Here is a 16,790-nt window from a genome sequence, read left to right on the forward strand (position 1 = left end):
GATAAGCTAAATTCACTGACAATGATTTTGCACTGGCAAATCAAATATATTAAGGTAAAGAAGTTAATACCCCGACAGATTTCTTGACCTCATTTTAATTTGTTTCACATTTATTCAATACATTGCCTCATGGATAATGCATGTTTCATCATTCACATGTAATCACTGTGTGTTTAAATGCATGTATCATATGAAAGATGTTAAGATCAAATTCACTGACAATGATTTTGCACTGGCAAATCAAATATATTAAGGTAAAGAAGTTAATACCCCGACAGATTTCTTGACCTCATTTTAATTTGTTTCACATTTATTCAATACATTGCCTCATGGATAATGCATGTTTCATCATTCACATGTAATCACTGTGTGTTTAAATGCATGTATCATATGAAAGATGTTAAGATCAAATTCATAATACTTTTATAAAGCACACAAAGCAGTTTGTTTTATATTACAATGGGCATAAATGTTGGTTTTGCTAAGAAATTATGACCTTCCTGAGATCAAAGAAAAGCATAGCACTGTGTTCAGATCATTGATGCCACAGATGAACAGCCTAAACTGAGTGTCACTTATGACAGAGAGTGGCAAATCATAACACCTTTCTAGCAAAATTATGACATAGTACTAGCTTATTTTCTTATGAAAGATTTTCAGACATAATGGCTATATTTGCAGTAGTTAACTGACTAAACAGGGCTAGGGATGTTTTGTAAATTAGGTGCTGCAGAATGTGGAAAAGTTCAGTCACGGTGTATACTGATAAAATTTTAATTTGATGCCAGCTATTTTGTAACAGGTATTTCCAAATTCATTAGGAACCTTTTTGGTCCTCCTCCATATGTAAACTTGTACTCCTACGAATTTTTTGAAGACACTTCTAGGGAAAAGATAAGCATGTAAGCAATACATTATAACTGATAATACCACATCTAAGATCATGTACTATTATTATTTGATATAAGCTTCTGGACTTAAAAATGCATTAAATTTTAGGCAAAATCAAAGCAAAAGCTCTAGATTTCACTGAAAAATCAGTATGCCTCCACAGTCCACTGGTAAAAAATCTGAATATCAAGTCAAATACATTACTTAGGATTGATCTTAAAAACATTGATCTTACAAACCTTTGGCAAGGGAAGAAGATAAGAGAAGATTTGAAGAAAAGTACACATAAGTGCAGTTGAAGAGAAACATATATGAGAAACATTAATTTTTAAATCAGAGCAACTATATGAAGTCACTCAAAAGTTTGGAGTGTTAGATTAAGATTTCAGAAAACAGCAGTCTGAATTTGTCAAGGGGCATTTAGGAAATAGTAACATCTCCACAAGTTACTTATGGAGTTTTTAATGCACTTAATTTTAATCCAGCAATTTCTGAAAATTCAAAACCTGATAGTTTTTTGGCTTCCTACTCACCAAAGTATGTATCAGTATTCAGAAGCAACTGAATAATAATTCATTTAATTTGTTTATCCATAAGTAGACATTATCTTTTCACTTGACACCTGCATACACTGTATGTATTTGTTATGACAAGAATTAAGAAAAGATTTTGATAAAACAGAAATAAGAGGCACAGCAATAATTAAATGATTGTGAAACATTTTACAGTGAGACCAAAGAGATTTATCAATTTCAGGAAGCATTGGAAAGTTAACATGTATTTTTTCAAAAATGGTGTTATAGAGGATTCTTGCAAATTACTAAAAATCTTATTAACACATTGTTAAAACATGTACATATGTATATATAGAAACCAACTTGGAAAGACCTTTCCAGAGCTTCACTGGCCGTGCAAGACTTCTGCCTGATGACTTAACTGTTTAAGAGGTAACTGATATATATGAGCTGACATTCTGTGTAAGTCCTAAAAAGAACCATGTTTCAATTTGAACTAAAAAGCAGAAACAAATGCAGACACTGGAAAACAATCATCAGTTTAATGTGTTGTAACTTATTGCATCCTCCCCTCAACATTCCTACTCATTCCTTTTAAGCTGCAAAGATTCCAGGTTTGCTCTCATTTCTGTCAGGCTACTGTAGATAGCCAAATCACACTTTGAGCTGTTAAAAATAGAGAAAGCTGTCTTATGTCTGATTTTCCTGAGTTTTCCTGCTATGTGAGTCTTTGAACTGTCTCCAATAAATGTACCTAAATCCTTCCCAAGTGACTTTTCTCTGTAAAGGGTCATCCATAGAAGCATCTTTGCATGTCAATGGAGGAGTCTCTGTTCAATAGCTATTCATTTCTGACTGTACTTTGGACTTTTTGCTAAGGATGAATTTTAAAAGACAACAGAAATGGCAAAACTATACACATGGCAAGCTTCACTTGGAAAAGATACAGACATATAGCTCCCAGTTCTCAAATAAACTTCTCCATGTACACAAAGCACTTCCCCAGTGTCCAGAGCGTGATCAGGTCACTCTGTCTTAGTTAAGTTCATCTGTCAAAATCAATTCTGTCATATCTCATTTCCTTTCCTCTCTTTTCCTCTTCTTTTTCTCCTTTCACTTTCTTCCCCCCCACCCTTCTCTTTGAATATAATTTGAGTGTTACTGTGAGAAGCAATCTCAGGAGTTTTTAATCCTGCTTAATATCACACAGCTCACAAAGGTATAGTTGAGTGCTTGACATAACACACAATCATTAATCAACAGACTTATGAAAACAAACTATAAGGAAGAATGTGATGGAAGAAGATGAAAACATGGAGGAAAAATAGTTAGAAATCCAGAGGGTAAGATGAAACAAAACTGAGGGAATGAATTAGGAACCTCATGGGAAATGTAAATAATCATGAAACAACCATACAGCTTCTACTTCTGGCATTCAAACATTAGAAAGCTCCATTCATAAGAAAGAAAAACTTGATCCTGAAGTCCATAGTAATAGGAAGTCAGAGGCTTTTCACTACACTAGATTGTGAAGGTGAACTGCTAAAAGTCCTGACTTCTATGTGTTTTTTCATTTCACATGCTATGTGGTTCAGGGTGTTTTCTGCCTCTTACAAAGACTATAATTATTTATACCACTGTTCCTTAGTTAATATCAGCAACCCTCCTCCTCCCCAAAACACCACTGTAGTGACTGTTATTCTTCTAAAAAAAAGTAGATTTAATTAAGACTTCCCTTTGACTACTTATATGTTTTTTAATATAAACAAAATGAAGGGAAAATCAATTTAATTCCATGCTTTTTTAAAACAAATAATAATTTATGCAAATCTATGGTCATCAGAACAGGTAATCCTTCTCCCCCTTAGAAACACTTATTGCAATTGCATTTATTTTCCTTTATTCATAATAATACAGTAAGGAAAGAGGTTTTAGAACCACTTTGATGGGTAGTTCAAGTCACAGAAGAGAAGAGAATATCAGAAGAACATAAAAGCAGCATTTTCATGAGGTAGTTTAGCTCATTACTGGCTTTTTGGGCCTCTTTGGAAATAAGAGCCTGTCACCTACACCATTCTGAGAGAAGGTACTAGTACAATTAATAGAATTGCAGCTGGTTGCTATTTGTAGTTTCTCATAGTCTTTAAACACATGCCAAAAAAAACACAACCCTCTCCATTCGAATGGAACCAAAATTATTTCTGACAATCATTCAAAGAATTTTCAGGAGGTGAATTCTAAAATGAAACCAAGTGAAAAGAGATTAGCAGTGATGAAAAACTAAAATCAGTCTGCATAGAGGCTGATAAATGCTATCGCCATTAGAAAGACTATACTTTCTAAAGCCAATTAAAGTAATAGTTTTGAACCTTAAGAATGACCTTTAATGCCTTCAATATATGAACTGCATGACAAAGGAGGAAAGTGTTAGGTGCATTAGACCACTTAAGTTGGTTAAGCTTAATAGACTGAACATGTCAATGAAAGGGCATCCCTTAAAATTACTTGGAAAAGGGGAGCAGGTTAAACAACAAATCTAAACCAACTCAAATTATGATGCTTCAGATGAATAATATATCATACTTTGCTTAAGTAAATGAAAAAAGACTAAAGTAAGGCATACTAAGTAACAAAAGTTTGAAGATTATTCATAGTAAATGAAAAAAGACTAAAGTAAGTAACAAAAGTTTGAAGATTATTCATATGCAACATTTATGGGCACTGTATTTTTCCTCACAGTGTTACTATACAGACATTAAAATAATAGGTCTATGGGAAATTTTTTTACATTCCCAAAATGTTAGGAACTCATCATATGAAACCTCTTCCTTTGGCCTGGAGGCAAAGGTGCATCTGTGCACCTTTCGAATTTTCTGTTTCCTGTATTATTCATAGGTGCACTAAAACTAGAGGAGTTTTGGTACTTGACCAAATATTTTGGGTTTTAAAATATATATGGAATACAAAGTATTTGTTTCTCAAATAATATCATATTGATCAGACAGATCATGAATGGAAAGGCTTAGATATTCTTATTTAGCTGTGTGTGAGTTTATTTAGATAATAAAGAGGGGATTAATTTTGCAGAAAGGGTGTAACTGGTACTGACACAATTGTATTAAGTCAATAAAGATTAAGAATGACATATACTGAGATGCTGAATACTTCATTTTGCTCCAAGCTTTATCACACAGAGGGGAAAAATAGAGGACACCACAGGCTTTATTCTCCCATTTTCACTGGCAGCCACTTGGAGATAAGCAGTCCTGTTTCTGAAGGCATCTTCCCAAGAGGCACTTGGCAGACAATGCATTGCCTGCTAACTGACATCACGCAACAGCAATTCCTGGGTTTAGCCAACTGATCTCTGTACCAATTGAGAAGTCAGACAGAGCAGTATGACAAAACTCTCTCAGCAACACCCTGACAGTCACCAGTAAATCCAACTACGCTGGAATGAAACAGCATTTTGGCAACTGGCCCCACCTCCTGCTCCTACCATCACAGAACGCCTGCTCGTTCCTCAACGGCTTCAGCTTCCAGTGCTAACTCATTTTTCTCAGTGGTTTAGGCTATCACACCAAACTCAGAGACAGGGAGGCTGCAGTGCAGTGCAAACACACAGTCTCCTTGCCAGCTCTGCTACAGAAGCAGTAGCCATCAGCAGAGAAACAGCTCCTAGGGTCTTAAACCAGCATTCCAAGACAGTAGAGCTATCAGAGCAATGTAAAGTCATGACATTAGACTCTAAACAGAAACCCTTTTCTTCTACTTTTCCCCAGAGAATTCACTCAGAGCTTTAACATGCAAAATTTTACTGAATTTGAAACTGCCAATGTTTAATACTTAAGAAATTCAGTATTCCATTTATGGGGTTTTAACACATTGTTCGGATACAAGTTAATTTATCAACCTTCTGGAGAAATAAAAAGGTATAAAATTGTCAACATGGAATGTACACTTTAAACCTGAAGTTTAAGCATATACATCAGGACAGAGAATAGCAACATTTATTAATACCACTTAGGTTTTATACAGCACTGTCCCAGATGGACTGACATTGTAACTGAGGTTTTTCTGTGCAGAAACAGATCAGACAACATTTTTTCAAAGAAAACTTGTTTTGGGAAAGAGAAAGAAATCACTGCTGCATAGGGACTGAAGAGCTGACCGAGGTCAGGCTTGCCATAGAGAGAAAGGATGGAAGAAATGGAGAGAGAAGATGGCAAAGTATCACAAAACTATGAGCATTGATTGAAGGAAAATTTCAAAAGAACTTCCAGAAACATAAAAAAGGGATTAGGTATCTTCAAAATGTAAACGTGGATTATATTCTTATTAAAAGTAAGCTGCTATCCATATAGGAACAAAGAAATGAGAGGAAGAAATGGATGGAAAATAAAATCTCACAAAAATAAGCTGTCAAATTTTAAACAGCTCCATAAAAGAGGGCTGACAATAAAGTTTAATGTCAGCCTCACAGGAAAACATTATCCACATGAAATACAATAAAGCAAAGACAAAAGGAAGGAAAGATGTAATCACCAGAGGTGTTTGTGGACCATGAAGTTGGCTGAAGCATAACATGACAGGCTGGTAGTACTCAGCAATGGATTATGCAAATACAGCCTCTATAAACAGGGGAGAGAGGGCAAAGAAACTTGTTCAGAGTAAAGGAAATTAAAAACCTTGGGGATTTTCAAATGTTCCTATCAATGAAGTATGAAAATCAGATGACAATGTTCAGCTGAAAATGCAGGAAAGGACTGACAAATAAGGAAACGTACTGAAAAGACTGGACAACATCTTGCCCAGGCAAAATAGAAGTATAATGCCAATTTTCTTGCAGTGTGCAGAAGAATCTGGTGATGCTACGATGAGTGAATAAATAATAATTTGGCTGTTAAAGCCTGTACATCCTTCAGAAAACAACAGAGAACAAGCACATTTCTCTTTCCTTCTCTCCCTGAGAACTGAGAAGCTCCTGCCGAAGCATGTGCTTAAAATGGTGATTAAGGTAATAAAGGCATGTGGGAGAAATGTATAGCAGTGATGGAAAAACAGTGCTCACTATATCCTTCTGCCTTGCATTCAGCAACTTCTCAGCTTTCTTAATGCTACCATGACAGCGTGGTCTCATCTCTTCAAGTGTTTACTGTCAGTTACCATTTTGGCACACTGACAACATTATCACCTAAGGAATAAGTCAAAAAAGAGATTATTTTATGGGATACAATCATTCTATCCAATCTAATCTCAAGGGGTTGCTATAAGCAGCAGCTGCAAAGTACTTCTTTTAAAATGAAGCTTTAAAACACTTTTTATTGTATGATAAAAATACAGGAATGTCATAATCTTTCTGTGTGTTGAAGTTAGCTAAAAGCAGAGAGGATTGAAGTCTTTCATAGAGCAGCTTTCAAAAGTGACATACAACCTGAGTCAATGCTCAGAAATGTGTGTGGATGGGGTAATAGGATTACATCTACAAACTTCTGGTTCCTGACAAAATCATGAGTTAAGAAAAAAGGCCTAGGACTCTGCATGGATAGTTCAATGAAAAATATGGTGCAACATGTACTGCCAGTTAAATAATGCAAGTGAGTATTAGGTTGCAACAGACAAATGAGAGAAAACTAAAATTCCATTCATAAAACCCCAATGGTTCACTACCATTTGGAATATTGTATTCAAGTCTGGACATTGCAGGTCAAAACAAATAATTCAGAGAAAAAGGAGGAGATGAATTAAGACATGGAAGATGTTGGCATCCAAAAAGATTGGGAAAAATTAGCTCACAAAAGAGGCAAATGAGGGTGGCATGCAAAACAGCAGGTGACGAGAAATTATGAACCTGAATGCATTTTCCTTCCCTCTACAACAACAAAGGAACAGTAATGAAACTTAAAAAGACTGTAATTTAAACTGGAAGATGTTGAGCGCAGCTCCCTCCCCCCAAAGTTATTAACTTAAATAACATGAAGATTTAGAACATAGTGGAGTTTAAAGCAGATTGGATATTTCAAAGAAAACTTTTATTTTCCTGATTCCGAAAATTTTCAAGTTTCAGAAGAATCCCAACACACTTTGGGAGCAAAGAAAATATTTGTGCTATTTGTGTTTTATTTCTGAAGTTGTGTATTTTTGTTTCCAAAACATTCTACAGGAACAACTGACAAGGACAACTGGCCAAGGTGGATTGCTGGTTTGATTGTCTCGTAGATTTCCCTCACTTCATTATTGATAAAACCTTCTTCACTCCACAAACTACTCATTTTCCAACCTCTCTTATTCTCTTTGATGCTAAGAAGGTAAATACACCTGCCATCCATGAGAATCATAAGAGAACGATCACTAATTCTTTTCTTCACATTAAAGCAATGAGTATAGCACAAAGCTTTACCCATATAACTATCAAAATGTATTTATTTGTCAAAATTTCAACTCCTCTTCAACCTATTGACAAGCAAGCAGAAAAGATCCCATAATTTTCATCAAATACTCATGAGATCCTCTACTCTAATTCTTCCACTCAGTTTATCCCTCAGTTTCAGAGCATTTCATGTGCCTTATTCTATTTATTTCTTTTCCTGTACATTTCTCTCCTTACCTTCCACTTGACAGGAGAGTTTTGTTCACTCCATGTTAGGTGCAGCCTGCCACTGACTCAAATCATATCTTATACCATATTCTTTTGTCTGCATCACTCAAAATCTCAATCACTGGAGTAAGTTTTGTCGTCACACCGACATTCACTTGTTTAATACAAAATAATTGCTGAAGTTTGATTTTCTAATGTTCTATCTCTTCTTACATCAGCTTTTAAATAAACACATGTTCATGTCTTCTGGCCTGGTGTTATTTAACTGAGCAAAAGACTGTGATCTCCATTTTATTTAGCCAGCACCCACAAACTAGATACAATACAGAGAGATAACATAGTTTACACTGTATCACTATGACCTATATACACTCCAAATATTTATATGAGCACACATATTCATCTATATTTTAATTGATTATGGATCTCAGAATGTGAAAAGGCCTCACCCTGGAATTTGAATAGTGCCTAGCCTAGCAGCAAATATTGAGCCTCAGTCTGCAGTCTGTTAAATGATGAAGGTGTAGTTACATGGTTGCTTTTACTCTCCATGACAATAAACTGCAGAAGATTATACCATTCCATGCTTAAAATTCAAGAGAATTTTTTACATATAAAGTATAGTAAAGAAAAGTCAGTCTTCAGTGCCTGTAATCAGTGGTAAGCTACAGTAGTTAGCAGCAGAAATATAGTAGGGAATGTTTGATACATACTCTCTACTTCTTTCTTGCAATATTTTTCCTCCTCCTCTATACACACAGATGCACATATCCAAGTAAAAAAGCTGGTATACAACTCATTAAATAATGAAAACAGTCTGTGAAAACAGTCCCAGGAACTGTGCATGGATTTTATGAAAGAGTCACTTTATTTACAAGCAGAGGGATTTTTACGAGAGGGGTGAAAGGTAGAAGTGGTGTTTGTATTCTATAGCCGAATGACAGAATTGGGTCAGGTAGGGTCAGCCAGGTCCATCTTAACAACAGTCATAATGAACTGACAGACGTGATTATTATTCACATCTTAAAAAGAAACCACAGTAGTTTCAATCCTGTGAAGTTCAAATACACAGGTCAGATATCAACAAGCTGATTAAAATATCATCGTGAAGGTCTGGTTTTAAACTTTGACAAGCACAAATAACAAAAATTAACACATAGGAAACAACTCTTTTCTGTGAGTTCATACAAGAAAAGTGAGCTTACGCACATTTCAGTAATGGTTTCTGGAAGGTTGGTTGGGATCTCAGTAAGGCCCTTCCCACGACAGTCCACAATGTTGTTACTACAGGTGCATGCAGTAGGGCAGTGCAAGACACTGCAGGATGGAGCCATAAAGGACTGGTGACCTGCAAAGGAAAACATCACATTTTACACTTCCTTGATAAATTTAAGGCAGAACTTGTAAAATAAACATTGTAGCCTATCAGTGCTTTCACATTGCACTAATTTAATTACACAGTTAGTAGTAACATGTTGATACAACACAGGTGAAAGACAAAATTGCTCAACTAGGATTATAGAATTTTTCATCCTCTTTAACAACACCCATTCAAAATCGTCCCGTTAAAGAAGACTGTGATCCATTTTTCAGGTGTATTTTATTTACTGAATGTTATTAAAGACTAATTACTGATTTATTTTGATATCAGAATTTTCTAAAGTGTGATCCATTTTTCAGGTGTATATAACTGAATGTTCTTAAAGACTAATTACTGATTTATTTTGATATCAGAATTTTCTGTGGTATTAAAAACCCATGTCAACAGACATGAATGAACTTTGCTACAAAACCTGAAGGTGTCTTGCTAGTTATGTTCTGTTCTGCAATTACTTAAATCTATATGGTCCTTCAGTTCTATATTGCTTACAGACAGTTTTAAAGTTATGATGTTTTTGCTCAGTCACACAAAAATACATAAAAGCTTTGACTTCACAGCTCTTACTCTTTCTATTTTATCTCAGCAGACGTCTTCCTCCCACAATCTACCATTCTTACTAACTCAGGTGGCTAATTTATGAGTTCCTCCCCAATTTCTTAGCGCTGTTTGTTAAACTCAGCATTTTTAATTACATGTAAACATAATCACTTCATATTTAGATGTTTTAAAAAGTAAAAAACATATTGCATTTTCCCACAAAGAGAGAGATTGCATATTTTATAATATATTAATACACTCAATTCTTCTTATCAATTTAATGATACAAAATAGCTGCTTTGTGATAATACAGAAAGACACAAAAGGATGAGAAAGGCACAAAGCCCTCTTTTTCCTTCTTTTTTTTCATTAAGTTAGAAAAAGCTAGAAATTGTTTTGAAACTCTTGGGAATAAAAGCTTCTAGGCTATGAAAACACAATTTAAGATCTCTCTTACAATATTTAATGTCATATATTAATATAGGAACTTACATTGATAATGCAAGTTGCAGCCACTGCTGTTCCTACTTACAACTTCATATAACAAGCACTCAAATATTAAATTGCTGAAAAGAGTAGTCTTTTGAGGCCAGGCTGGAGGGGGCTTTGAGCAATCTAGTCTGGTGGAAGGTGTCCCTGACCATGGCAGGGGAGTTGGAACTAGCTGATCTTTAAGGTCCCTTCCAAGCCAACCCATTCTATGACTCCATGAGACAGAACTTTATAATAACTTGATTTCACATTTATGTATGTCTTACAAAAGTACAAACAGCTGCCAAATCTAGTAACACATACCACTCCTTTTATATTAAGAGGGATGAAATGTTTCACCTGCTTTTATTAAAAAAATAGAGTGATCCAGGGAGAATACATGGTTATTCCCCTTTTTAATAATCAGCATTATAATGGCCAAGTTATAAAACTGTTCTCTAGCCATTTACAAATAAGAGATATTAAATGATTTTGTTAGGAGCCCTTTTAAGTGTACATAAAGGCAGAGTTAGTGGCAAGATTACTGTTAGCATTTGTCATGTGAAGATGACAGTGCCTCACACTTCGAAGTCAGAGGCTGTTTAATAAGAACAAAACATTGTGCCCTCCATAAAACTCTTTGAAATGCATAGATCTATGAAAATTTGGGCATATTTGGCAATAGACTTCTGGGGGTTTGCAGAAAATCTACCAGTGGAAGAGACCTTGCTGAATCACTGAAAAGACAGGTAGCAATACTGCAGATAGTTTAATGTTCTTGAGGAAGCTTGAAACAGCAGACAAAGTTTACAGAAAATTCAGTCTGAGTCTAAAAATATTTAAATAAGAAAGATAAACTTGCCTTCTTCCTCATCTAGAAGATAAGAATAAAGGAAAAAAAATTGAATAGAGAAAATATGATTAGTAATGAACTGTTAGTCATTTCATTCTTTCTTATCAGAAAATAACCTGATGCACTAAAGCATGCCAATAGCATTCAGAAAGTTACTTAGGGATTCAGAATAGTATTCAAATGGCAGAAAATACCAACAAGAAAAAGCATCAACCTGTAAAGTCAAAAAAGAATAATCCCTTATTACCAAAGGCTTTATGTTCTCAGCAAGTGCACCCTCTATTTAATTTCTTGTATCTCTCCCCCAGAATTATACTTTTAGAAGGCTACATAATTGATATGAAGGCATCGTTTACACAATATTTGTAAGGATAGAAGCACCCTCACACAAGATACAAATATTGATAAAAATGATAAGGAGTTTGGTTTTTTTAATAAACATTAATGCTTGGGTTATGCAAAAGCAACAAAAGTCAGCATGGAGCGCTAGCAGTTGCCGCTGAGCTGTCGGTAGGTGTGTTTTAAGGCAGGATTTGATGAGAGAATCTGTTTCCCTTACCACTGCAGACAAACTCTCGTTTTTGGACCTCAGCTACATTGTGTCCCCGGAGGTGTGACGGCCCCATGCACTGGGTGTAGAGCCCGACCCGCGGCCGCTGCCGCAGCCAGTCCGACAGCCAGGCCAGGTGGCAATCACAGTACAGGTTGTTGGAGTGAAGACGACTGCACGGAAAGAAACAAGTCAATACCTTGAAATTAGGAAGAACCAACAGAAAAGGAGCCAATTTGCCCAGCCCTTCCTTTAGCAAGCAACTCTGCCAATTTTTAATAAAACTGCTAATGAGGAATCAATCTTTTACATCTTTTACTGAAAGTCTGGGAGTTCAATGTTAATAAATAAAACCATACAAGCCAGAAAATTACTTTTTATTTGTGGTCTAATTAAGTAGCAGAAAAAAAAGAAGGCTTCCTAATAAATTAACTTGTCTATAGTTTCTAGTCTCTAAAAGAAAGTAAATATACAAGAGTTTGAAAGCTACACTGAGACTCTTTAGTCTAGATCTGTACAAATGTTGAGTAAGACAAAAATGTCTCAAGAAAATTGCCCTACAGTGATAATATACTGTCAGAAAAAAAGAGTTAATAAAATATTTGGTTTCCAATTAGATGTATCTGTAAGTCTGGCCATTATTAGTCTCTATAGAAACAGCCTGAAAGATCCCTTTAACAGGTCATATTCATTTTCTGCTGAACAAAATAGAGTAATAACTCAATATAAAGCACCTTCTTTCACATCTCTTTTCTGATTTCCTCTCTTTTTGTGTAATTGAAGAAAGTGGGATTAGCTGCTCTTGGCTAATAAGGACCTACGTTCTAAGCAATGCCTAAAATTGAAAGACCAAATGCAAGCAAGCGATGGAATTAGCAGTTGTCTCTCTGTTGGCATGGTCTGACACGAGGCCATGGCTCCTTGCCAAGTGGCAAAAAGCACTTTGCCATTGATAAAATATCAGACAAATGTATCCACTAAATTAGGTAGATTACTTTTCTCTGCCTTACATTTTCTCAAACTACAGAAAAGTATGTCCACAGCTATAAATCAAATCCTTACTCAGAATCATCTCTAACAGGATAATGTCATTTTGGCCCATTTTAGCTAATGTGCTCAATCCTAACTAAATAACCGGAAAGGAAGTGCAAGAAATTCAGAATTTAGACAAGGGGTCTAATTAATTTGTTACAAACATAAATCTGCAAAGCAACATGAAATGTGCAACCAACATAAACAAAAATATTACCTCAACACTTAAATGACTAGAAATTACAGGCCATGCATTTTCCTCCACTAATTCTTGGTGTGTGCTTTGCAAATATAGCTCAAAATACTGCACACTCATTCAGTACAGTCTGCGGCCAGCTGTAGGCAACAACACCATTGCAAATCAGAACTAATGCCACTGAAATCAATATGGTTATACAAGCATATTCTGACTGCAAACAGGATGTTCCAGCTATAATCTGGGAGCCTGTGTGTCCATTTCATTCTGTCTCTAAAATATATTTTCAGAAGATGAAATAGCCCAACCCAAAAAAAAAAGAAGTAAATGTTGCTAATTTGATTCACTGTATTTTGTGGTTCAGAACAGAAATTGTATTTGAAGGTTTGAAAGACGTACAGACATGCACGTTTTCAAGACGCAGACCTAGGAGAATAGAATCAAATTCTATTATCAAAATCTAGCTGAGGCCACCAAAAGCCCATGGTAAGCACTATTTAAGTATTCTCGTATTTATCCAAGCAAGAATAGATACAATTCTGTTATGAAATCAATAGAACTACTCACCTGTGTGCAGTGTCTTCAGCTATGAACAGTATGTTAACTCAGGTGAATAGCCCTACTTATTTCAAAGTTGTGCAACCCAACATGCAGCAAAGAAAACAGACAGGCTCTTTGTAGTTCTTTAACAGCAACAGCTACTCTTGACCTCTGATAGAAACATCCCTTTCATTTTTAATTCCAATTCACCAGAAAATCTGTTTAAAAGTCTCAGGCCTGATCCTTGATATATTCTGGTTTTGCCACTCAACACAATATATATTTATTCTTAGTCAATATAAACATAACAAAAAATAATCCCAAACCATATCACTTGCATACACACTCTCTTGACTGTGTTTTATTTCAGAAGCTTGAAGTATTCCTATCTGAAAGTCATAACCTCTAAAAATGGGGACCTTATTGTAAATGCTGACACAAGTTTAATTATAATAGCACCACCGGATGATGCTATAATTTTCTGTTACAAAGAATGTTGGTGAGCCAGTTTAGTTTAATTAGGTCTGCTAGCAGTACAGTAATAAAAGCATAAAGATTTCCCATTTATCACATCTGACAGCCAATCAAAGATTCTTCCATGTTCCTAAATGAAATGTGACCCATTCAATAGCTCAAAGTAAAACAAATTTTTGACTTTCAAAAAACATCAATTTATTTCTCTATATAGCTGTAACATGTGAAAAAGAATTATCCCTGCCCTCACCTTTTCTTTTTTTTTTGTTAGAAGGGGAAGCTTTTCTGTGCCTGAATATAGCACTATGGACAACCCATTTGGGAAGAGGCCATGAAACAATTTTCATAGTCTTATTCATCCTCCATCCTAAAAAAGTTGATGGAAAAGGATGCAACTACTTTCAGAATTAGCTCACACACACACACAGACACACACACACACACACAGAGACTTCACACTTGTCAACTTCATAGCAATCCAGTATTTTTTAACTGAGCTTATGCTTGCTTTGCCCGTATATATGTATTTATACACCCCTTGACAAAACTTAGGAGAGGCAAAAATAATATACTGGACTGATACAAATGGCAGCCAGTTTTGGTGGGACTACTCACAATGTTCTGAGTTTGGGCATATGGTTGAAACTTGCCACGGACAGTCGAGTGATGTTGTTATTGTTGAGAGTGCTGCAAAGTCAAAAAGAAACATTTTAACGTGTTACAGTTGTGTCTCATTTACTACACTTTTAAGAAAGGCACAGCTAACGAAAGTCATGGTGTACTGTTTTTAGGGATGGGTGTCAGGAAAAAGTCCATGCTTTTAGCTATATTTTTCCTCCCTGTTGCATCCCTAGTAAAATACTATGGTTTTCCCATTAATAATCCTAAGTAATTTGAGGTCCTATAGCCTATGAGTCACTCGAAAGTAACTTCCACCAATGTTGAGAACATCTATGGCATTTGTGGTGCTAAGCTTGACATTCTGATGTAAAAAAGAGAGTCCTTGGAGAAAGTATCTTGGTTCTAGGACTACTTTTAGCTTCCAAGAGTCTGTTTTTTGACAGATGATACAAGATCTGAATGGGGTTTTTTAAGAATTTTGGGAAAATATGAACTCTGGAATGCAGATAGGTTTGATATGGAATGGGTTGCTGTAAATGAGCCAGAGCTGCATGAACAATAAGAAATTTTCTGCTATATGATGGAAGGAGTCAGGAATTATACTTTAGTAAACTCTTAACTTAAATTTTAGACAAGGTGTTGTGAACATGGTATAGGAACTCAAAAGAAATCTTAGCCAATTGTTGGCTACCACAGACCTGTCATATTCCTAAGTGTAGTTTGTATAGATACCGAAACTTTATGAATGAACTTGCAGTTAAATATTGTCTCTAGGCTGCAAATAAAATGCAAACAAGCTTTAATCCAGAACAAGGAAGCAAGAAATAGAATTTTCAGTTTTGACTTAGAGATTACTCATTTGAGCAGAATGAGCTCTGCATAACTATAACAGTAATAAATAATTCTCACAGAAAGTAGTTTCATTCCCCCCCCCCCTTTTTTTTCTTAAACACAAAGTGTAATTTGTGCCTATTTTGAACAAATTTTTAAGTACTCTCTGATCTTGAAACACAGAAGGGTAAATTCACAGCAACCTGAACAGACTATACACCACCACATTTACCAAGCCATTAATTACTGGTGCAATGTGCTGCATTTTGCCTTTGTGTGCTTACTCATTGCATGCCCTAAATGTTTCCTTTGCTGTGTATAAGGGCTGTATAAGAGCCCTGTGTGCTCTTAGGGCTACATAAACAGAGAGGAAAATGATCAAGAAAAAGAAGGAAAAAAAAAGAGAGTCATGCCCTTTTTCAAAACATAACAAAAATGAAACAACAAAAAATGGCCAAGTGGGTATATCCACAAAAGGTGTTTTAATGAATAAATATCGGTAAATCTTGGCAGAATTTTCTTACAATGTCCATATGGTAAAAAAACAATTCCTACAGATCTTCCTTCAGAACTTCTTACAAGTTTTTAAAATCATTTCTTTGAGTGAAGGGGAAATAAGTCCATGTTCCACAGCAGTTAAGAGTCATATCTACAAATAAGAGGCATATCTACAAATGCTTTACTTTTTGATTTTAGAAGTTTGATGTTTGTCTTGTTACTTTGTATATGTGAGCTATTAATTTACTTTTGCAAGGGTAACGAAAACTAGTTTTAGGAGTAGATGCAAGGGATACCTAAGGAATTAAGTAATTTTTAGAGCCATTTTTATCCGATTATAAAAATGCTTGATTTCATTAAAGTTGTAATTAAAAAAAAAGTTGGCTCAATACTTTTACCTACATGTTAAAACTGACTTTTTCCCCATTTCTTAGACACTTCAATTTTTTTAACATGACAGCACTATGTATTTTCCCATGGTCTGTTTCCCTAATAGAGCAGATTTTCCATTAAAAAAAAGGAAATAAAAAAAGATAAAGGAAAAATAAAATTTCACAGAAATTCACGGGGAGGATTAGACCTCTAACTGTTTTTGCCTTTCAGGTTGATTTTGTGACTTTAACACTAACAGCCTCTAAAATTCTACAGTTCCTTAACCAATATATGACCTGTTACTTTGGTAAGCATTTCAAACTGTCACTAAATAGGATTACGACCTGCTTAAAAGCTTTACCTCATACTTGCAGTTTGAAGTAATATATGCTTTCTCTGCTTAGAATAATTAACTCCAAATGAAAACAAA

General features: G+C 35.2%; 1 protein-coding gene across 1 annotated transcript in view; it reads right to left on the bottom strand.

The window, feature by feature from the left end:
* The window catches only part of SLIT2 (slit homolog 2 (Drosophila)), a gene marked incomplete at both ends in the record, with an annotated part of 87,111 nt that overhangs the window by 60,045 nt on the left and 10,276 nt on the right, over positions 1-16,790 (bottom strand). Inside the window, 3 exons of the mRNA XM_009079172.1 lie at positions 9,214-9,352; positions 11,806-11,969; positions 14,654-14,725. Of these exons, the coding sequence (XP_009077420.1) occupies positions 9,214-9,352; positions 11,806-11,969; positions 14,654-14,725 (375 nt within the window). The remainder of the gene's footprint in view (positions 1-9,213; positions 9,353-11,805; positions 11,970-14,653; positions 14,726-16,790) is intronic.

Source organism: Acanthisitta chloris, unplaced genomic scaffold, assembly GCF_000695815.1.
Source record: "Acanthisitta chloris isolate BGI_N310 unplaced genomic scaffold, ASM69581v1 scaffold1527, whole genome shotgun sequence".
NCBI classification, from domain to species: Eukaryota; Metazoa; Chordata; class Aves; order Passeriformes; family Acanthisittidae; genus Acanthisitta; species Acanthisitta chloris.